The 22,410-nt window shown below is 42.4% G+C and overlaps 1 protein-coding gene across 1 annotated transcript; it reads right to left on the bottom strand.

Annotated features, from left to right (window-relative positions):
• Positions 1 to 313: 313 nt before the first annotated feature.
• LOC148366369 (E3 ubiquitin-protein ligase KCMF1-like) lies at positions 314 to 13,109 on the bottom strand. The gene is made up of 7 exons (XM_088336799.1): positions 12,846 to 13,109; positions 7,942 to 8,109; positions 5,836 to 5,975; positions 5,502 to 5,603; positions 2,798 to 2,978; positions 2,437 to 2,731; positions 314 to 1,049 (listed from the first exon to the last, which is right to left on the bottom strand). The coding sequence occupies exons 1-7, from the start codon at positions 12,859 to 12,861 to the stop codon at positions 782 to 784; spliced, it is 1,170 nt and encodes a 389-aa protein (XP_088192925.1). The 5' UTR covers positions 12,862 to 13,109; the 3' UTR covers positions 314 to 781.
• Positions 13,110 to 22,410: the final 9,301 nt, after the last annotated feature.

Below are 22,410 nucleotides of genomic sequence, written 5' to 3'. Positions count from 1 at the left end.
TTAAGGTAGCGTTTCCCCAGTGGTAAAGTAAAATAGGAAGACCTTCCTGCAACTGAAAATGTAAATTTACCGTCATTTCTAGCCAACATGGGGAAAGATTTCAGAAATATATAACAATCATAAATACGCTACACGTGAGATTAAAAATAGCATATGTAACTACATGATTACAACTGTTTTTCTTCTTTTAATGGTACTGGATAAATTGGAAGGTTGTGTTTGAAATTCCTTAAAAGGTGCTTGAATTTGGCGACGAAATGAAGGGTACAAACCCCGTTTAAAGACACTATGAGATATTGCAAGCTCCTGTCAGTTGATTTTCCATCAGAAACATTTTTTATTGTGGTCCACACCGAAAAGTTGGCCGAGTTCAACATACATTGCACGGTTTCTTCATGTCCGAGGAAATACACGCACCCTAAAAAAAGCGCTTATAGGTTCCTTTCTCCTCTTGCGTCCGAGGTCCGAGGGAACGCTTGTGGACGAGTTTCGTAGTGTGTCCGGTGGCTAGGAAGCCGGGTGACATGAGAAGATGGTCGTGAAGCGTGATCATGCGAATTGGCTTGGTAACAGCAGTTGGGGGTCTTCGTGAGCCCTGAATGATTATCGGTTCATCGGCAATAATTCGATTCCTTCTTTTCATGATCGATTTATAGGATAGTGTCTCACATTCACTTGTCTAACTTGTGTTTCACAGACGTGGAAACAAAGAAGGGGACTGAAATGTCAAAAATCAGTGAGGAGTAAAAAGAAACCAAAAAAGGGAAGGGGGTTGGGGCCATCAAAGAGACGGGGTGGGGGGCTCTTTCTTGGCAGGGTTGGCGGGGCCGCTCTCTTTGAGATGAAGGTTCTCGAGGGCGGCGTCGAGCGTCATGACCTCCACGAAGTCGGCCATGTTGCGGAGCGAGCCGGCCCGGCGCCGACCGTGATCGTCGTCGTGGTCCGCCAAGAGCGTGGACAGCAGCAGCTCGGCGACAAAGAGACTTCGGTCGGCCCATTGCGCCTCGCAGGCTTGGCGCTCTGCCTCAGACACGCGCGATTCGCTGAGCCTGCTGGCGGAAAACAGGATAGTTTACGAAAAAGGAGGAAACGACGCGAATCGAACGACGGCAACTTTAACGACTGCGGGTCAACTACGGGGTTATTGCATGAAACCGAGATAAGGGATTGAGCCAGAGCAGGTTTATTATCTTAGCTGGTTTGAGCTTCAACTCTGTTGCATGAAAGAAGGCTAAAATAAGCTTGGCTCAGTTACTGCTAGCCTGCTCCAGACCGGGGATTTAACAATATGGATTATTAGTATCAAGAGGAGGCCAATTACAGATATCTTGAGCTGATATTTGCCGTAAAAGTTTGAAAATTGGCGCAAGAAATCTTGAATGATGCAAAAAGAAACAAATCATTTTTGTTTCAAATTCAAATAAAAGTAATTGATATCTGAAATTTACAGCAAATAAATACAAATTTCGGCACAATTAAAATGTCTAATTGTTCATTTAAACCAAAAACTAACAGTGCAGGAAATGCATTAAGGCATAGCAGCAACTCGTATAAAGGTACATTAAAACTCCCTAACCTAAATAAACTACAATACAACATGACTTAAGTGTTGGCACTCCTGTTTCAGAACCCGATTCACAAACTCATGTTATGGTAAGAGCTCATCACTTCCACTTTAGCATGCCTTCAAGGACAAAAAGACGGTTGATTTAAAAAGTAAGGTTATGATAAGAGCTAATTTATCTTTCAAGGATATTTGGTTGTTTATTCGAGTGATGAGTGTTTGGCCAGGTTTTAATGGCGCCAGCCAATCAGAGGCAAGTGTGTGTGTATTTGGTGCGGCTGTCTGTGTACAGCCTGGTTTGTGGTGTCAGTCAAAGAGCTGGTGTGGACGCCACCAAATCAAACTTGACCGCTACTAACTTTTAACAGCTTGATGCATTAAAAACATTTGTTTAAATTGGACCCCAAAGAAAGTAAGAAAGTGCTACATCTGGGACACCAGAGGTATGGATCCGCGATAGTTAAAACACTAGCGTCCCGAAAGTAGCAGTTTCCCACGAGTTGTAGCTCCAGGTCATCCGTTTCATGGGTAATGGATCTGGCGTTGGTAAGACACAGGCTTGGGTGACATAAAAGAGTCGTTAGGCTAGCCTTAGCAGTAGGCCGGAACTGAAGCCTCACTATTGCTTTCTTTCCCAACGCCTCCTCGGTCGATTCACCCTCGGGTGATCACCATTTCTGTGCGCTCTTCTGACTTTCCTCAGATAAATTTATTTCCAATGTAACAAGACGCTAAAAGCTACTAGTTGTCGCATTTGTTTTGGTGGCGTCCACACCGGCCTATCACAGTCGCTCGCGCACACAGTCACGGCCACCCAACACGCACTTGAATATTAAACTACACATACTACGTTTAATAAAAACGAAAGTGACCTGCTGAGAAGGAAGTGCGAGGCGTGCGGTGTGTGCTGGGCGGGGCTTTCCGAGAGTCCTGCGTTGCTGCCCAGGTTGCTGTTGTGGTTGCCGGTCAGGTTGGCATTGAGGATGGCGTTGGCGCGCCCGCCGCGTGTGGCGTTTCGCGCCGTCTCCAACTGCTGTCTAGCCGCCTGCGCCTGCTGCCGCTCCAGCTGCAGCTGCACTTGCAGCTGCTGCAGCTGCGAGGCCGATGGCCCCGAGCTCAACTGCCCGCCGGCCGAACGCCGCACGCCCGACAGTTGCGATAAAAGCTCTGCGAGGAAATGAGAAGGTTTGGTCGAAATGGACGTGGAGTTAAGACGATGAATTTTTCTCGCACCTGCGATAGGGTCCATGGCTTCCCGGCTGTAGTTGGAGCTTTGAGAAGAGTTCTGACTGGTGGAGAGCCCCCCAGTGGTGTTGCTGGTGAAGTGCATGTTCGACCTCCGGGCGCGGGTTCCGCCCAATCCGCGGCCGGGATGCAACATCCGCCTCACGTGCCGTACGCCGCTCGACTCATCGTGAATATCGCAGTTAAGGGAGATGTAAATATTTTCGGGCCCAATGATTACAGTGCAGTGTTTCCCATAGCAGCTTGCACACCCCGACGGAGCTTTTATCGTCGCCGGCGACTTTAATCGGGCATGTTTAAGGACTGTACTTCCCAAAACCATTCAATACGTGGACTGAGCAATTAGGGAAAAAACACTGGACCGTGTGTACAGTAAGATCAAACGTCTAGTTGGATCCGCCCATCTCTGTCTGTCCCTCACCCCCTCTGACAAACCCCCCAAGCCCCCCTCCCCCCGAGGAAAACAAAGCCTATACAAGAAAGACAGTTAAAACATCTTCTTTGTTCCTTTATCGCTTTGTTTTCCTTATCCTCACTGTAAAATGTGGACCTGGAGTGCCACGTCCAATTTCGTTGTCACAATATATCCCATGGTGTAACAATGACAAAGGTATATTCTATTCTATATCGTAAGAAGATTCTGGCAGATTCTAATGAGTTCCACCAGAGTCTCATAAACTTGAATCATTACAAAAAAAAATTAGTTGTGATTGCTTCAGCAAGGCACAACTACATTGCCAAGTGCTGTAAGCAAACACAACTATTATAATCCTCTGAGATCTTATTATTAATATTATATCTATCTTCTTCCGCCAAATTTTGACGGGCCTCTCCTCCCAGAGCTTTTGGATTAGAACCAAGTAGAAAATGACAAAAACATCTCTCTGAGTTAAAAACTTTATGCTAACTCATAATGCTAACAACCGGGGTTATATATACATGCCGGGATCATCTTCCAGATCAATCACAACTCTTACAATTGCCGCGGGAATTGTCTAGTCTTTTAAATATAATTGTGAAGTTAATAAAAATAACTTGTAGATTTTTCATGATAAAAATGTATATGCCATTGTGTGTATTTGTACTACGCATCTCTTTTGGCCAGTAAGCCCCCCAATGGTGAAAGTTGATTGTTCCAATGTTTGTCCCGCCCCGCCTGCACTGTAACTAGACTTGCTGGGTCAAATGTGACATTAACCAGCGGCGGGTTTTCCCCAACATTTTCAACTCTCGGCGACCAGAAAAAAACGGTTTAGTGCCTGGCCAGCACCTTGTATGACTGCCGGTGTTCTCAACAGAGCGTGAAAACGGTGCGCTGCCATTGCAGGCAATGAGACAAATTCACTAAAGCAGGGAATCACTTTGGTGGACACGGGCCCCAACAGTAGCTCATAAGTTTTGCGTTACAATAACCTCCTGTAAAACCATAGAAGAAGAACCAGCATCCTGTCATAGTAGCAATCATAAAAGCAGTGGTACTTATATTTAGTACTGTAATTTACCAAATCATCAATAAAAGTTTTACATTTAATTACATTTAAAGCTCATGTCAGCAATTTGGTCTTCTTACTTGCCGATAAATAGTACAGCATCTGCTCTGGAATACCACTGTTTTTTTGTCTAATCAGGTGACAAGCTGATTTTTTGGGAAATAAACTGTCGTGTTTACCATGCTATGTGGGTGACTTGCTTGCTGTGTCATTGCTTTTCTTAATTAGTGTATGTATGATTCATTAGTTTACAAGGGCACACATTCATCATGGATCTAGCTTCTTGGTTTTACTCTAAAAAAATGCACCATATCGATGCATTTTAATTTAAAATCTACACAGTTTGCTTCCGGAGGAGGATGATCACAGCACTCTGTCCACCCAAAATTCTATAAGAAACATGGCATCAGTATATTGAGCACATCACACTCACATTGAAGGCGTGTCAATGGCATTTACTTTGCATTGGCACTGCCAACCACACAGGCCAAAGATTTCTAATATTTTGACGAAAAGCTAACCAAATCCATGCACACAGAGAATGGATAAATGGATGCTACGACAAGTCTGAATTTAGGCTTTGGATTTTCATTTTGTTTTACCCAACACGGCAAAAATTGTAGCTGTTCACATTGTGCATCCGTTTCATACAAACATTAACATAAAACAGAGGGACATGCTGTGTAAAAGCAATTTGCAGATCCAACTCAGTCGTCGAGCTCGCTCTTTTGATGCATCGCCACAAAAGCGGTTTTGCCTTTGCCGCGTCTAATTCAAAGCGCTTCTATAAACAGAAAGTCAGGACGCCGTCTCCAGAGCGAGCACCCCCACACACCAAACAGATGCGGCCGAGCTGAACCGAGCTCTCAGAAATATACGGAGCGGTGCCTCATTAAAAAACGAAGACGAAAAAATACCAAACAACGCAGCCTTCAAATCGTGAACCACGGATGACGTTTTCCACTAAAAGTTGACTTACTGCTGCAACGGAAATAGCTTTGGAATTGATTATACTTTCGCATTGTCGGACCACAACACGTGTTTTTTTAAGGATCAAAATATTCTAGCTCTAAGATTAATGAATAACATCCTAAAGGTCAATTATGAGGAATAAAGCCCACATGCCATTATACAAATCACCACTTGCATTGGACACTAGTACCTTTCTCGTTGTGGCGGTAGAGCGGAATAATAAAGGATATAAGGTCTCTGGGTGATCTGTGTTCAAGTGTGAGATGAGCAGCAAAATCGTCTGTCACATGGTTAGGGTCGCCGCCAGGCAGTGCTGCACATATGGGGCAAATCTGAAGGACAACAACAACCAAAAAGCAAATTCGGGTCAAACGTTGGTAATTGTGCATTCTTGCAACAGTTATAAGAGGTTTCAAGATACGGGATTGAGCATCGCTATGCTGGCGTGACATACGAGAGGCCATTAAAGCCTTATTGTTAGTAACTATTAACTATGACTAGTTCTTGATTACATAAATCTGCGCCAAGACACCTTTGGTGAAACGCATCCGGAAAGCACCATACCACTTCCGTGGAGGTCTCCGTGTGGTCGGCGGCCACATGCTCCTGCAGGGACGTCTCGGTGTAGCCCATCCGGCCACAGTAGGGACACGTGAAGGCCTGCGGCTGCTCCACTGAGAAGGCTTCGCCGCCGTAATACAAGTCTGCGGGCAGAGAGGACCGACAAAAACATCACGCCGCTGGACCGAAGCGTGCTCTAAAACCTTTTGTCAGTTCACAGGGTTCAACTGCAAAGGCAGAGTATTGATTCGTCAACAGCCACTTACTGATTCACTGACTTAAAGGCTTTCCTAACAGCTTTTCCAATTGAATCTCACACAAGATGAGCTTATAGATCACAAGAAGGAGTATAGCCTCCTTTCCACAATACTGGTTTTGAAGTGCACATCGCCACAAACGCTAGGCCAGCGACAACGACACACAACCAGCTTCGTTTTTCCCAATGCACAGCAGGGGATGGGTGGCATTTTTATTTTAGTTTTGGTTCTATTTTCAAATCAAGGCAAAATGAGCCATGTGTAACACATTTTGGTTGTCAAATTGTATGTTCAGGAGTTTACACTAAACAAGATGTTTATGTTAAGTATCATGCAATAGCAATTGTGAGGAAAAGAGAGGTGTTCAGAAGCGTGCACTACTGCACGAGAGAAAGTAGGTAAGTCTTTTATGCTGCTGCTGAACTTTGTCCACCCCAAGAACATTTTAAGAGACCAAAACTTCATTTGACCAAGGAATACGCTTGCCATTGCAACACAATTGCAGAATATAAAGTCCAGTCTCCAGCTTTGGCTTTCCCACCTTAATTAAACCAGCCAAACTTCCAATCCAAACGGCAGGAACGATGCAGAGCTAAAAGCAATAACCACTTTGAGTTGGGCAATTCTTTGCTTGACAGAATGTAAATGCAAATGTAAATAATCTGCATTTATATAGCGCTTTTCAAGTCACTGAAGACATCCTGAAGCGCTTTACAATGTGCTTCACACTTACCCATTCACACACCGATAGTGGTGTCAGCCATGTAAGGCAACTACCTGCTTATCGGGGGCATTAGGGATTCAGTGTCTTGCCCAAAGCCGCTTAGACGTATAACACTGAGGGGCCGGGAATCGAACCTGCGACCTCTTGATCCCAAGACGAGCGCTTTACCCCAAGACGAGCGCTTTACCCCCTGACCTACTGCCGGCCAGAAGAGAACGGCCAGGATAGAACTCGGTTGGAGGTGCTTCCACAGTTAGGCGCCATTCAGAACACAAAAAATGAAATGGATAAGACAATTTACGAGTCATAGAATGGGCATACAGAAACCGGTACTGTGTTGGGTGTCAGGGAGCGCTCAATACCACTTTTAGTTTCCAAATACCAGGTTTGGCTCCTCAGAGTAAATGTCGAAGTGTCAAGACACTGAACCCATAATGCACCCGATAAGCAAGTAAGCACTTTGCATGGCTGACTCTGCTATCGGTGTGTGAGGGTGTGGGTGAACGGGAAAAGTATGAGGTGCAATGTAAGGCGCTTTGGAGGTCCTCAATGACTAGTTAAAGCGAAATATGAATGCAGTCCATTTACCAAATAACTCTTCAAAGATTCTAAACGTTAGCTATCGTCATCGTAACAAAAGCCATATCAGAATTCAGGCCAAACGTACAACTAGAGTGAGGAACTCATTTGCATCAGACAAAACAACGCCACAGACGCACCAGTGAAACACCTATAAGAATGAGTTTAAAGATGAATGATTTGTGTGATATAATTATTAACTTCCTTCTCTTCAAGTCCACCTGACTATAGTTTGTGTTTACTCTGCACGACTCCCACCAAACAGTCTTCCCCAATTACATTCATTCTGGAACCAATAAAAGCATTGCGATGCATCTTGGTTGACATTAGAAAGATGCCACACTAAGAGAAAATGGAGATAAAACTCTTGGCTCGACAGGACACTTACAATATAATTCACTTATAAATGCAGACCATTTACAATTTTTCACACACATCATAAAAACACAAAATCATAAAGAAAACCCAAAACAGAAAGATGTAGCTGTACAGGACTATTTGCAAAGCCACACTTGTTTTCTTTTGGAGTGGCGTATAAGCAGTACTCACCAAAGTCTACCCGTGTCAATATACACTGCATAGGGTGCTCAGTGGTGTGTCTGGTGGTGGTGGCGCCGCTCTCGTAGCACGACGCGCACAGGTCGTAGTCGTAGCAGATTAAACATTTGTAGCGTCGGCCTCGGAAGTTGCCTTTCAAACATGCGTCGCAACTTACGCCTGCGGATACAGGAAAAAAACTCATTGTCTTTTTCACCCCAACAGAAGAGCAGAAACATGCACAGAATATGTAGTTTGTCATGACAGATTTGAAGGCATATTTGAGGTAAATTATTCCAAAACTCCAAAACACAGACTTAATTAATACACTTGGAAAAATAAATAACATAAGACACTAAATATTTAACCAACACATTTTCACTCATACATAAATTGTGGGTTGTTTTTTTCTTTAACTTGATGTAGTCATTAGGCAAACATTATTCATAGATACTAGGCCAAGTAACTATGGGTAGAGGTGAGGTACACTTTGGATTGGTCACTACATATTATATTATTATTATTATTATAATATTATATTATATAAACAACCAACCATTCTTGTTCGCTTTGAAATAAACCACTATTCATTATCATATCATGTACAATTTATCATAAATTTGCCACGACTGTAGGACAAAAACAAAAATGGTTCCCTCATCCATACAATAAAAATAAACACAGTTGAACTGACTGGGGGGGCTCCTTTGAGAAAACATTTAAAGCAAAATGAGAGTCACGATGCAACAGAAAATGCTGGTCTACTGGTGATTCCAAGAGCCAAGAAGAAATCTGCACAAGAGTGTTCTCCATTTTTGGACCGGTGCTGCTGAACGCTCTGTCCTCTAAGATCTGCAACCTCAGTGGAAGTTTTTCAATCTAGATTTAGGACACACCTTTATTCTATAGCTTATGATTAATGTTGACCCCCATACTTTTGTTTTCTTGTCTTTGGAAAAGACTAACGAGCAGCATCTGGACCTGATGCACGCAATCATCTAGAACTTTCTACTTTGGTTTTGGATTTTGAAATGGAAAACTTGTCTTTGCATGATTCCTGTTTATATACATATATATATATATATATATATATATATATATATATGTTGATGTTTACCGTGTATTGTCTGTCGATGCCCTTGCATCATCCGTTGCAGCATTATTATCCTAGAAGGGGGGATTACCTCATGTGAAAACCCCTATCAAGGTTTCCTAATTTTCTTATGCTGAGGTTATAAATTATTCCTTGCCCTCGGTTAAACTTTAGATCAGGGTATATTGTAATGGTGGTCTGTGTAGCCCTTTCAGACTTTTCGTGATTAAGGGCTAAACAAATTAATGTCAATGAGACCTCCAGACCACTTTCACTAAAGCTGCTGTCAACTGCAGCTTCTACTCTGACACAAACACAGATTTGAAGCACAAGCAAAAAGTGGTGATGGTCTATTTTTCAGCAATTCCTGGTGAGTTTGAGAATAAATCTGCATCAAAATTTCAAACATTTGACAAGCTGCAGTTCCAGTTGGTCCGTAATCTTACTTTACATCGCCATGATTTACGCAAGTTGCACACCTTTCAACTTATACATTTTCAACGTACAGTATTTTCACAATCGTAAAGCGAACTTAAAAGTCTCAGATTTTCCTCAAATTGTGCGGCGGGCCATATCGTGCTGAGCTCCCTGTGTGTCATGTAAGGCGGCGGATGTAGGTGAGAACGTAGATGAAATGTGGGCATGTATTTAAGGCAAGTTATATATAGCAGAGCTTAATACTCAATTCCCATTTTGGATGAATTCCAATGTTTTTGTGAGATCGTTCACATTTCCAACTAAATGAGACTTGCATGCGATTTCGTATGACTTCTAAGCGTCCATGTCCAGAAGAGTACGCAACGTCACATGCAGTGCTTCTATTGTTTGCGGAAATACTCATGGATGGACCAGCTCGGTGCCCTTGAGGGTAAGGCGCCCGCTCTGAGACAGAGGGATCGCTGGTTTGAGCCTCATATCAAAGAGTTACATATTGGTACCCTTTGCCTCCATGCTTTGAACTTAGATTAAGGGTTTGGAATTGGGGGGTTTGGTCACCTAATGACACATCAGTTGGGTTGAGAGAGGGGGCTGGGAATCCCCTCCTCAGTATCAATCTCCCAGAAAGAGTCAGGAATACAAGTGTGTACTTGACTGTAGCCACCTCCCACTAAGGGGATATGGCTTCGGTATATAAAATACATAGACTCGTGGATGCCAACGCCGTATCGGATCGAGTTCTTTGAACAATTTTGTGCTAACAAAGGCTGAACAGAGCTGTCCCTCCAAATATTAATCAAATCAAAAACCTCACTTTTCCTCCATTGAATTCTTTCAGTGTTTTCGTCCGCCATGGTGTGTCTGTTTCTACACTACTCAAAAGTATATGGAAACAGAGCAGCCACGAGAGAATTGAAGATTAATGAATCGATGGTTCGCAAGCGGAAGAAACTGAATATCAAACTCCGACAAGTTTCCATCCGGTGTTTTACTTTGAAATCAATACTTAAATAAACCACAACCAAACTCAGTTTTGTTCCCGCCTGATTTTTAAATACGCACACTTGTATGCCGTGGCAGAGGGCACCTGCGTATCGGGCGGTGCGCCCTGTATATGTTAAATACAGGAATAGAACCAACTACGGAGACTCCGCCTTTTAACATGATGCGCCCTATAGTCATGAAAATAATTTGATCATTTCAAATTGTGCACACGGTACCACAATTTTTGTAAATGAAAAAAAAATTGTTTTTGTGAGCCATTTCAGCTCTAGGCCAGATTGTCTCTGCCACATCAAGGTAGATTGTTAAATTTGTCGCGGGGCACTTACAAATAATATCCTATAATCACCACTAACTTTAATGCAAGTGGGTAAAGAACTAAGGAAGATTTGTTTGTGGGGTTGTTTGGATCCCTTAACCACTAGTGCTGTAGGGGTACCATTTCCTGTGATGTGTCTTGGGCAAGTACAGCCCGGTGGGGCCTATTCCTCACCAGGCTAACGTATGTTTCCACCCGGCCTCAAACCAGGGACCTTTTGCGTGTTAGGCGAATGTGCTGACCACTGCACTACATCAGTGTCTGAAATAATGTCTGCCCGGACGCCCGGGGCGGGCATCTTTTTATGTCGGGCGTAGAACTTACACAACGTCTCTGCCCGTGTGGCTAACAACTTTAAAAAAAAAAAATAAAAATCTTTCTTTTTTTTTTTCCAAATCAAGAGTTTCCTTTATTCCGATTTCGAAATCTTCGTTCGGTTTGGAAATTACGGAATTTCGGTTTGTTTGGCAATTTGCGTATTCGGCAGCCTATCGGAAGCCTGCATCGAATAACTTTGCGCTTCCGGGCTTTCCCGAGCGTTATTAGGTCGTGCATTTGCATATCATTTTCCAAAGTAGAAGCACAAAGAACAAAAAAAATGAATAAGTGATGAGGAATCAAGCCAAAACGTCAGCCCAAGAAGAAAGATTCAAAAGAAGCTAACAAAATTTATGGCGCCACAAAACGTAAACGTACATTAAAAGCATGGGGGAAAGAGGAGTTCACGTGGCTTCTAGCAGACGAGGCAACGCAAACATTGCATGAATGAGGATGAGTAAATACAGGTACATACTGATAGCAGATGGAAAACAGCGATGTCATATACACGCAATGAATGTTATAAGTAGATTTACAATAAACTTAATTTTAAAGTGTTGTTCTGTTATATATTCTGACTATCAATCCTTGATACTTTGCAACGACGGATTTTTTTTTGCGATTAATCATCTTATTGCATTTCAAGTTGTGAAAAATGGGTCAGGCAACTTTAAGGCTGGGCAGGCAACTTTTCAAAGTTGTCTGCCTTTGTGTCCGCTAACTTTTTGTCATGAGCTTCAGATACTGACTACGGTATATTTGGTAAATAAGATAAACTTTACCAACATTTTTATTCGACGTAGCCCGTCTTTTAGCAAAAAAATATAGGTGCGGCCTAGTGTTTGTAAGGTTTATTAAGGCTTAAAAAACTATAAAAGTATAAGAACTTTATCATTTTCTAATTTCTTAGTCGTGTGCGTTCTCTGCTCAAGGTTTCTTCCTTTCCCTAATGCTGAAGTTTTGAGTTTTTCCTTGCGCTCATGTAGGTTTTAGGTCAGGGGATGGCGTAATAATAGCCTGCAGTCTGTACAGCCCTTTGAGACTTCTTGTGAGTGAGGGCTATACAAATAATCATGACTTGAATTGCAATATTGTTAACTAACTGGGCTAACTACTTCTGGAAGAATCAAACAAGTGTGCACACTATCTTAAACATAAATAATGATTGAGAAGACTTTGAAAAACAAAACCGGCTTCATATTGCAAACTATTGTAGTAAAATTCAATTTATACATTTGGAAGCCTTGGCAAGGTTGGCCACAAGGACGATATTTACAACACGTTTGCTGAAGGTATGATGGGCTAACTTAAAGAGCAAGAAAGGGGCTTAGTAGCAAACAAAATCAGCAGCCGATAACAGCAAACTAGTCTCGGTACTCCCCGTTCACTTCAGCCCCAGACAGGTAACCAGAACCCACCCCGGAGCTTGGCTAAAGCTAGCCGCTATGCTAACCGTTTAGCTACACTTAGCAGACGTTCTGTGAGCTTCTTCCGCCTTTGACAGCGTCGTGTCCCCCTCCATTTATCATTAAAATTAGCGTGTAAGCTATTATTTACGCATTAAAACCGTGAATACTCGTGTTAACTGGGTATTCGTAACGCGTCACCATTGCTAACTAGCAAGACATTCTCGTTTAGCCGCAGGTAGCCGGTAGCGTTCGCCCCCCTATCACCGCCGCTCTACCTCCCGTCAACATTTCTGTCAAACGCCGACCTTGTTCGCTCGATATGCGCCGTCTTTCTTACCTTCATGACGGGACATCCTACGAAGCCCGAAGCGGCCCCGAGGTCGGGCCTGACTTGCGATAAGTGAAACGAGGAATATGATAGTGAAGAGAAGGAGACGCCGCAGCTGGCAGGCGGCAGTCCCTTGGCCTCTTCCCTTATGGAGGATCCGGTGCGCCGCTGCCTGCCCTCTCTCAGTTCGCCTGCTGCTGTGTCACAGCTTGGCTGGTTGCTTCTCCGGACACTGGGTGGCGCTGTTGGCATTGTCAACCGGAGCAGGTCGTGTTAATCAAACTAGGGCAGGGCCCCCAAAGCAAGGGAGTTGGGGGCAATGTTCCCTCTAAACTGCGCGCGTGCGCAATCGCGCACTGCCTGCACATTCTCAGCGCACAAGAAAATCTAGCCAGCGCACAAAAATCAGGGCTCGAAATTGCTCATTAAGAAGCAAATTAAGTCAAAGTTGCAGTGCATGAAGGTGAAAATACACGGGTTCCCCTGACGCTGTTTTCTAAATGCGGTATTTTGAAGTCAATGTCGAAGTAGAACGAAGTTGAGTAAACTCAGTAGAGTTTTTCGAGAATCGGCTTCTTCGGCTCGGCTCAGTAAAGAGAACCGGCTCTTTCGGGTCCCAAATGGCTCTTCAGGTTGTTTTTGCTTCTTTAATCCCTACACGACCAAATATTATATAAAATTGTGCACAAAATGACTTAAAGGAAGGGGGAGGGGAATAGAACAAAAAAGAAAAAAATACCAAAATGAAAAAGTAGTGAAAAGCTGAGAAAAAAGGAACAAAAGGAAGAGAAAAAAGAAAAGGAAGAAACAAAAGAAAAAAGGTAAATAGAGAACAAAAATTAAAAAAGTAACAGATAGGAAAAAATAAACACAATGAGATTTTTTTAAATGAATTTAAAAAAATGGAAAAAAACAGGGAAAAAGAAGAAAAAGTTTGTACTGCATTCAAATAATTTCCAACTATACCAAGTCAATCTTGTTGCCAATATACTTCCACTAAAAAAATGTGATTAAATACAGTTCTGTATCTTGCAACCGACGAAAAAAGCCCCCAAATTTTTAGTATTATGCGTCAAAAGATACCAGGAAAAAAAAAATGAAAATCTTGTGAAAGAATTGTTGTAAAAACAAATGACGTTTGTAGGCCGTACAACCTTTGCAAAAATACATTAGTCAATTCATTCAAAAGTGAAACATTTTTTTGCATTGCCGTAAACTCAGCAAAATGTAACTTGATGTCAAGTTTTGGCCATGTTTGATAATGACTTATTTGCCACACTTGGGATTGCCGTTGCTCACTGTTGTTTCAAGCGTTGCTCACCGACTTTGTGTGAACGCTCAGAGCTGTGGAAAATTACAGGGAACATTGGTTGGGGACCAAACGGGGTTTTTCTCAAAAAGTACTGATGAAAACATTCTGCTGTTCTTAAAATGACATTGTGTTGTATTTTTGCACTAGATGTCGCTGTATTTTGACCAAAACTAAAAAACAAGTCCAGGAAGAAATACAAACTACGGAGACACAAAGTGACCATATATTGATTTTTATTTTGTGTATTTATTGTAAGAGGAGCAGCACGGCGGCGCAGTGGTTAGCGCTTGTGCGGCACAGTTCATGTCATGGGAACCTGTCATGGGTTCAAATCCAGCTCCAGACTTCCTGTGCGGAGTTTGTATGTTCTCCCCGTGCTTGCGTGGGTTTCCTCCGGGCACTCCGGTTTCCTCCCACATTCCAAAAACATGCATGTCAGGTGAATTGGCCGGTCCAAATTGTCCCTAGGTGTGATTGAGCGAGTCAGTTGTCTGTCCCCGTGTGCCCTGCGATTGGCCGGCAACCAGTTCAGGGTGTCCCTTGCCCACTGCCCGATGATTGCTGGGATGGGCTCCAGCACCCCCGCGACCCTACTGAGGATAAGCGGTGTAGCTAATGAGATGAGAGATGAGATTGTAAGAGGACAAACATGACATAAGCATTTAAAACATGTTCTAATGCTTTAAACATACAATACATTTTACATATTAGCTGACTTTCTTCTATGCATTAACCCCTTTTGGTAAGAAATTGTAAGAAATTTAAATATAATTTAGTACAGTATATAATAAGTGTGCTCAGGCAGGGATTCTTTCCTATGTCACCAGGGGGAGCCTGTGCACAACACTTTGTGTAGCACTGCTGAATGGTGTAAGGGTCAAGCTACATTTGTGATGGACACATTATACTTAAGCAGGGCCGTTGCCATTTGGGTGCCCTAAGCAAAAATGCTTGATGGTGCCCTCCCTAACACCACCACCACAAAAAAAAAAGAAATTTCTCTGTGCACTTTGTATATTTACATAACACTTTCAACAAACATGAGAATTAAAGAAGTACATTTCTTTTGTTTCTTTGGATTAATAGGATGAGGACGTTTTATTTGTTGTCTATGTAAAATATTTTTTTAACATGCTTCGTATGAGATTTGTGTTCATAATTTAGTGCTGTTAAAATAATATTCTACATAGACAACAAATTAATTCTTACTCACCTTATCGATCCAAAACTTTTACTGACATTCTGACACTGACAGTGAAAGCACGCCTCCTAGCGACACGTTTTACTATCTGCCCAACACTAAATGGTAAATGGTCTGTATTTATTTAGCGCTTTTCAAGTCAATGAAGACCTCCCAAAGCGCTTTACAATGTGCTTCACACTTACCCATTCACACATACACACTCACACGCCAATAGGGAGTCAGCCATGCAAGGCGCCTACCTGCTTATTGGGGGCGTTAGGGATTCAGTGTCTTGCCCAAGGACACTTCGACATATAACACGGAGGAGCCGGGAAACGAACTTGCGACCTCTATCATCCACTATCTGAATTGGAGAGCTTTGTTTAAAAAAATTACCAAACTGTTGGGTCGTTTTCTTTTTCTTTTTTTTACAATTTTTTTGTATTCTGGTGTTTTACTTGGAGAAAAAAAACACAATCGAACTTAGTTTTGTTCCCAGTGCTTTTTTTGTGTGTGTTTTTAATACGCACACTTGTTTTGGTATTTAAAGTGGTCGTGTGAGACTCTCATCTAACAGGCCAGAGCGCCGCAGCGGTCGCATCGGATAGGCCAGTGAGCCATGTTGAGTCGCCGAAAAAAATAATTGTATCCAAAAAGAGTGCGCCCTTTAAAACAGTGCGCCAAATGGGTGTGGAAAAACGGAACAATAATGAGATTTTTAAATTTTAACCTTGACTACCGGCAAGCGACGCATGAGCTTCATCTCGTTTCTTCTTGTTTTTTTCTTTTTTTCCGCTCCAGACTGTTGTTGCTGTTTCGAGGCAATGTTCGCACAGGGGTTCACCAAATTGCGAATGAGGCATAAGCGAACATACCCCCGGCAGGGGAGAGGGGGCACCATGAGACTGCAGATAGGCCGGAGCACAAAGCAGATTCACTTGCTCTGTATTGTTTAAACATATTAGTGCATAATATAAACACTTTTAACACTTTTGTGTCACAAACCTAAATTTCTTTTGGTGCGCGTTACGTGCCATTGCAGGGCTGCGACCCTGTTCTTAAGGTTATTGTCATGATTACCCAAGTGGAGCCACCTGGGGTAATCATCTGGCGCGCTGGAATGCGCTTCCTGATTGGTTTATGTTCCCTTTTTAAGCACGCTACGCGGAGACCTCTTCGTGGGAGGATTACTTCTGTACCCCGTATGACTCTCCCGATTACATGTGCCTTCTTGTTTACCTGATTCTGCCTGCCTGCCTCCGATCCGACCTGCTTCCGTCCCACGCTACGATCTTCTCTTCAGTCCCGGTAAACTCGACTTGCTTCCGTCCCACGCTACGATCTTCTCTTCAGTCCCGGTAAACTCGACTTGCCTCCGTCCCGCGCTACGATTGGCGACGTCTTCCGAAGTGGTCTTCACGGCGTTGCTGCTGCTGACGTTCGACGGTCATCGCGTCTCCCGCTAACCCTTACGCTTCCCCAAATAAAAGACTTGTAACGAACGCTCTGGGGTCTCCTGCTCTGTTCTGGTCCGCCCTGACAGATATGCTCAAAAGGTCCATTGTGATTGTAAAACGATTATTATTTTTTGTAAAAATCTTCCGAAGTTGTTTCATGAAGAGTTGGCCAAAAAAAAGACACCCCTTTATAAAATTCTGGCATATATTCATGGGTAATGGTCAATAAATTAAACACCCCCTAAAGACTAAATGAGTATCAGTGGAATCACCTGCGCCCGCTCATTTGGCTGACACCATGGGTTCTCCATCATGCATTGCTGGACTCATCCAAGTAAGCGATTTGATCTACAGTAAAACAGAAAGAGGATGTCTACATGAAATGAATACAAGGTGAGTCTAAACTAGAGAAGTGCTCCTTGTGTTTCTTTTGACTGTACAAATTGGGAGTGGAGGGGAGGCGTTACATTGCATAACCTCACCCCTAATGTCAGACCTCTGCAGGGATACAGTTGCGTGCTTATTCTGCTATCATGTCACCAGTTTGGAAGTTCTAATAATATTTGCACTTGACCCTTGTGTAGATAGGGCAAATTATTTTGGTATCGGTTTAAGTTAATGTGTAATTGTTTTAAAATGCATTTCATCAAGTTTAATAACGGAATGAGCTCTACTGAGAAAATAATGCCTCCTTATGCCAATGTCTCTTGCCAACTTTGTTTTTACCTTTTCTTAGCAAGCATGACTTCTGATTCTCACCAGCAGAACACCTCCATTCCCTCTTCTTCTGCCAGCAATAGAATGCTTATCAAAGTAAGATGTTGGCAACAGGATTCACTTGATATAATTGGAAATTATTTGAACGCAGCACAAACTTTTTCTTCTTTTTCCGTGTTTTTTTCTACTTTTTTAAAAAATCCTTTAAAAAAATCTCATTGTGTTTATTTTTCCAAGCTGTTACTTTTTCTTTTTGTTCTCTATTTACTTTTGTCCTTTGTTTCTTTCTTTTCTTTTCTTTTTGGCTTTTTTTCCAATGTTTTCATTCTTTTTTTTCCTTCCTTTGGTTCTTTTTTCCTCAGCTTTTCACTACTTTTTCATTTTGGTATTTTTTTCTTTTTTGTTCTATTCTCCCCTTCCTTCATGTTGGGATTAAAGAAGCAAAAACAACCTGAAGAGCCGTTTAGGACACTTTTAGTGAGCCGAGCCGAAGAAGCCGGTTCTCGAAAAGCTCCACTGACTTTACTCAACTTCGTTCTACTTAGACATGGACTTCAAAATATTGCATTTAGAACACAGAGTCAGGGAAACCCGTGTATTTTTACCTTCATGCACTGTAACTTAGACTTAATTCGCTTCTTAATTAGCAATTTTGAGCCCTCATTTTTGTGAGCTGGCTAGATTTTCTTGTGCGCTGAGAATGTGCGGGCAGTGCACCTTAGAGGGAACATTGATCATCACCCTTGCTTGAATAGAAAAATAACATAATAAAGACTGTCAGAATAAATAGGCAGAAACAATTACAATGTAGTGCTTAAAAACTGGCCCACGTTATAATAATCGTGAAATGAAAGAAATAACGCATTGTAACCAGGGTTGGGTAGGGTTACTTTAACTTGATTACTTTCAATTACTTTTGGATTACTCCAATACCAAATATGCTAATAAAAGACAAAAGAAACGAAATATGAAAAAAAATTGCTACATTTTGTGCAGGCTTGGGGAGTAACGGAATACATGGAACGGCAAAAATAATGTTGGCAAGCTGTTTGGATTTATTTTCATTTTTTCTGTCGCATGTTAGTTTTGCCAGAGATCAAAGAGATCAAAGCCAGGAGAGAAAGCTTACCACGTGTTGTGAGTCATAATTTTATTCATATTTCGTTTCTTTTCTTTTATTAGCATATTTGGTATTGGAGTAATCCAACAGTAAGTGAAAGTAATCAAGTTAAAGTAACCCTACCCAACCCTGATTGTAACGCTCGTGCAATTGAAAAGAAGTGAGATAAACATTAGCAAGGTCACAAGATATATAATTTTATATATATCTTTACTGTATATCTATATATATTTTAAATATAGATTTATAATTTTGCCTGCTTGTCTAGGGTGATGTTGATCCTCGGGAAGGAAACTGTCTCCTTGTTCTAAGGCCACAGGTGTCGACCAGGCGGCCCACGGGCCAGATCAGGCCCGCCTTAAGGGATTGAATCTGGCCCGCGAGACAACACTCAGAGAAGCGGCAAGAGAAAAACAAGCTGCAGGTTGAAATATGTCAACTTTATGTTGCCAAAGCCAGGTACCTCTCACAAAGACACTGTACTTGTATTCATTTCTCTCTCTCTCTCTCTCTCTCACTCTCTCACTCTCTCTCTCTCTCTCTCTCTCATCTCTCTCTCTCTCTCTCTCTCTCTCTCTCTCTCTCTCTCTCTCTCTCTCTCTCTCTCTCTCTCTCTCTCTCTCTCTCTCTCTCTCTCTCTCTCTCTCTCTCTCTCTCTCTCTCTCTCTCTCTCTCTCTCTCTCTCTCTCTCTCTCTCTCTCTCTCTCTCTCTCTCTCTCTCTCTCTCCTTTTCCCACCCCTTCTCTCCCACTCTGTCTCTTTCACCTTCTGTGTCTCTCTTTTTCTCTTCCTTTGTTGCTCTTTGTCTCTTTCTCTCTCTGTGTCTTTTAAACTCTTTTGCTCTAATTTCCTTTTTTTCCTTTTCTCTCTCTCATCATGCCCTTTGTACTTTCTTTTCTCTTTTCTCTCCTTCTGTCTTTCTGTTTCTCTTTGGATTTCTTTCTTCCTCTCCCTTTCTTTTCCCCCTCTTACAACTTTATATCTTTTTTTTCTCACGCTCTTTCCCTCTCTCTTTTTCTTTCTTTGTCCCGCCCCCTCTTCTTTTCCCTCCCTCTTTCTCTTATTTATTTGTCTCTTTTTCTTTCTCTTTAATCTACTAGTCCGGCCCCTGACAGAATGTTTGTTCCATCGTGTGGCCCCCGAGTTAAAATGAGTTTGACACCCCTGTTCTAAGGGGACCACTAGTGCCTATCGGGGGGCAACGAATCAAAGAGGTGGTGGCCGGGGTGAGAAGAATCCCTTACAAATTGGGAGGGGCCCCCCAGGTCAGCTGCATTAAAGTCAACTATAAAAGTTACTACAGCCCCCTGGTCTTCCACCCCGGTAATGTAGAAATAATTGTTTGGTGGCCCGCCGCCAACTCCTGCAGCTAAAGTGAGAATGCATCGCCCATCCTTGTTGGGCCCGCAGCAAATGAACCAACAATGAAGTGCATCTGAAGCAGTGAAGCGCCATTTGTGGCAGGTGACACTTTTCTACTGGTGACCGATGACACACGCACACAAATGCACGCGCACACACAAGACTATTGTTATTGTAACGCCCATTCTCGGCCTCATCAATTGAAAGTGAACTAAGCTGATGGTTTGGAGGAGAGCCAAGCAAAGAAAAGAGACGGATGAGGGGGGACAGAGTGGGGGGGTGTACCTTTCATGGGGGATGGTGCCCCTAGGGTGCACCCCTCCACACACAGTAAGCAGCAGTACCACCACCCAGTCTTCCTTCTATACGAAACTTCCAATGAGAGTGCTCACTGCTTTCCTTACCAACTTAGGCCAGTCTCCAAGAGCGACCTTGTAAATAGTGTTGCCTATTTATCCTGACATTCTTTATATTATATGTATCTTAAGTATTTATCATGTGTTCATCCTGGAGTGCCATGTCTAAACAATGTTCTCTACGTTGGTTGTTATCAATGCATACTTGTCAACTTGTACATTTTTCCAGTATTTTATATCTTTTTTTGATTCCTTCTATTTATGAACGGCGCATGACATATTTTTGTAAAAGAAAAGAAATAATAAAAAAAGACTCCTCTTGTCCATTTTGGCACGTATCAGGATTGTCTCGATCAGCAGGCGATAACGTCATTGTAAATTGCTAATGAAGATGAAGTCTGCGAAATCTTACACAACCGTAAACAGGAACATGCGTGCCAACCCTTTGACATTGAAGGAGCCGTACGGAATTTGAAACTTTTTTACCCTCTGCCGCCATCTCAGGGCTTAAAGTCATGATTGCAGCCTTAATCAGCTCGGTCATGATGCACATACAAGTGCATTTCTTGGACGCGTTCGAATAAACTCTTCGTTTGCAGCCGGAACAGCTTTGTTCAAATTAAGGTAAAATCAGATAAGTCCTGTGGAGATTAAAATATAAGGGCTCTTTAAACTAGGGTATTGTTAACACATACCCAATAGATTCTACTTTCAACTTTTTAAGGAAACCTCAAATTACGGTGCTTGTTTGAAACCGAGAGCGACACCAAATTGGGACTCTAATGCGATTGTTGGAACAGTTTATTCACACATAAAAACTTAATCATGTATCGTAACATATAAGTAGAATATGGATTATAACACACATGCCAACCTTTTGACATTAAAGGAGCTGTTCGGAATTTGGAATTTTGTTAATCTCTGCTGCCATCTCCTGTCTTAAAGTCTTGAGCGCAGGCTTAGTCAGCTCATTCATGATGCGCGGGCAAATATGTGTATATCTTAGATGCGCTCGATGAAGTCTTCTTTGTTATAATGTGTCTTGGGGTTTGGGTTGGGACTCTACTTGAGGCAGGCTTTTTTTTACTTTCACCATTTTCATGCCACAGTCACAAAAAGAACAGAGAAAAAAAACATGTGGGTCGACCATGACATCACTCTCCCTGCCCCCATTCCTTGAAACTAATGTATTCCGTCGCGAACAGCTTTGAAAAAGTAAGACGTTCTCCAATAAACTCTTCTTTTTCATCTTTCTCTGGGTTGAGGTTTGCGGCCGGAACAGCTTTGCTAAAATTCCTTGATTTTAATGTTGTTTGTTAATGCATAATCCATTGCAGCCTCCTCTTGCTGAGGTTTTTGAGTTTTTCCTTGCCCTCATGAAGGTTTAGATCAGGGGATGGTGTCATAATAGTCTGCAGTTTGCAATAGTCGGTGGTCTGTGCAGCCCTTTGAGACATCTTGTGATTAAGGGCATCACAAATATACATGACTTGACTTGAGAAAGAAAACCAGCGGGTCGACCATGACGTCACTCTCCCAGCCTCCACTCCTTGAAACTAATGTATTCCGTCCCGAACAGCTTTGAAAAAAGTAAGACGTTCTCCAACAAACTCTTCTTTTTCGTCTTTCTCTGGGTTTGGGGTTTGCGGCCGGAACAGTTTTTCTAAAATTCCTTGATTTTAATATTGTTTGTTAAAGCAACATCCATTGCTACCTGGTCATCCTAGAAGGGGGATTACCTCATGTGCGGTTTCTTCATTTTCCTTACGCTGAAGTTTTTGAGTTTTTCCTTGCCCTCATGTAGGTTTTTGATCAGTATGGTGTAATAATAGTCTGTAGTTTGCAATAGTCTGTGGTCTGTCCAGCCCTATGAGACTCTTTGTGATGAAGGGCATCGCAAACAAACATGACTTGAGAAAAAGAAAACCTGCGGGTCGAGCATGACGTCACTCCTCAGCTTTCCCTCTCCATTCCTTTAACCTAATACGTTCCGTCCTGAACAGCTCTGAAAAAAGTAAGATACAGCTCGATAAAAGCAAAACCTACAGTGGAAAGTAAAGCTTAATG

The sequence above is a fragment of the Urocampus carinirostris genome, chromosome 5, assembly GCF_059441175.1.
Source record: "Urocampus carinirostris isolate Australia breed hairy pipefish chromosome 5, RoL_Ucar_1.0, whole genome shotgun sequence".
Lineage (NCBI taxonomy): Eukaryota > Metazoa > Chordata > Actinopteri > Syngnathiformes > Syngnathidae > Urocampus > Urocampus carinirostris.
Note: the sequence above shows the minus strand (reverse complement) of the source record. Positions and strands in the feature narration are given on the sequence as shown.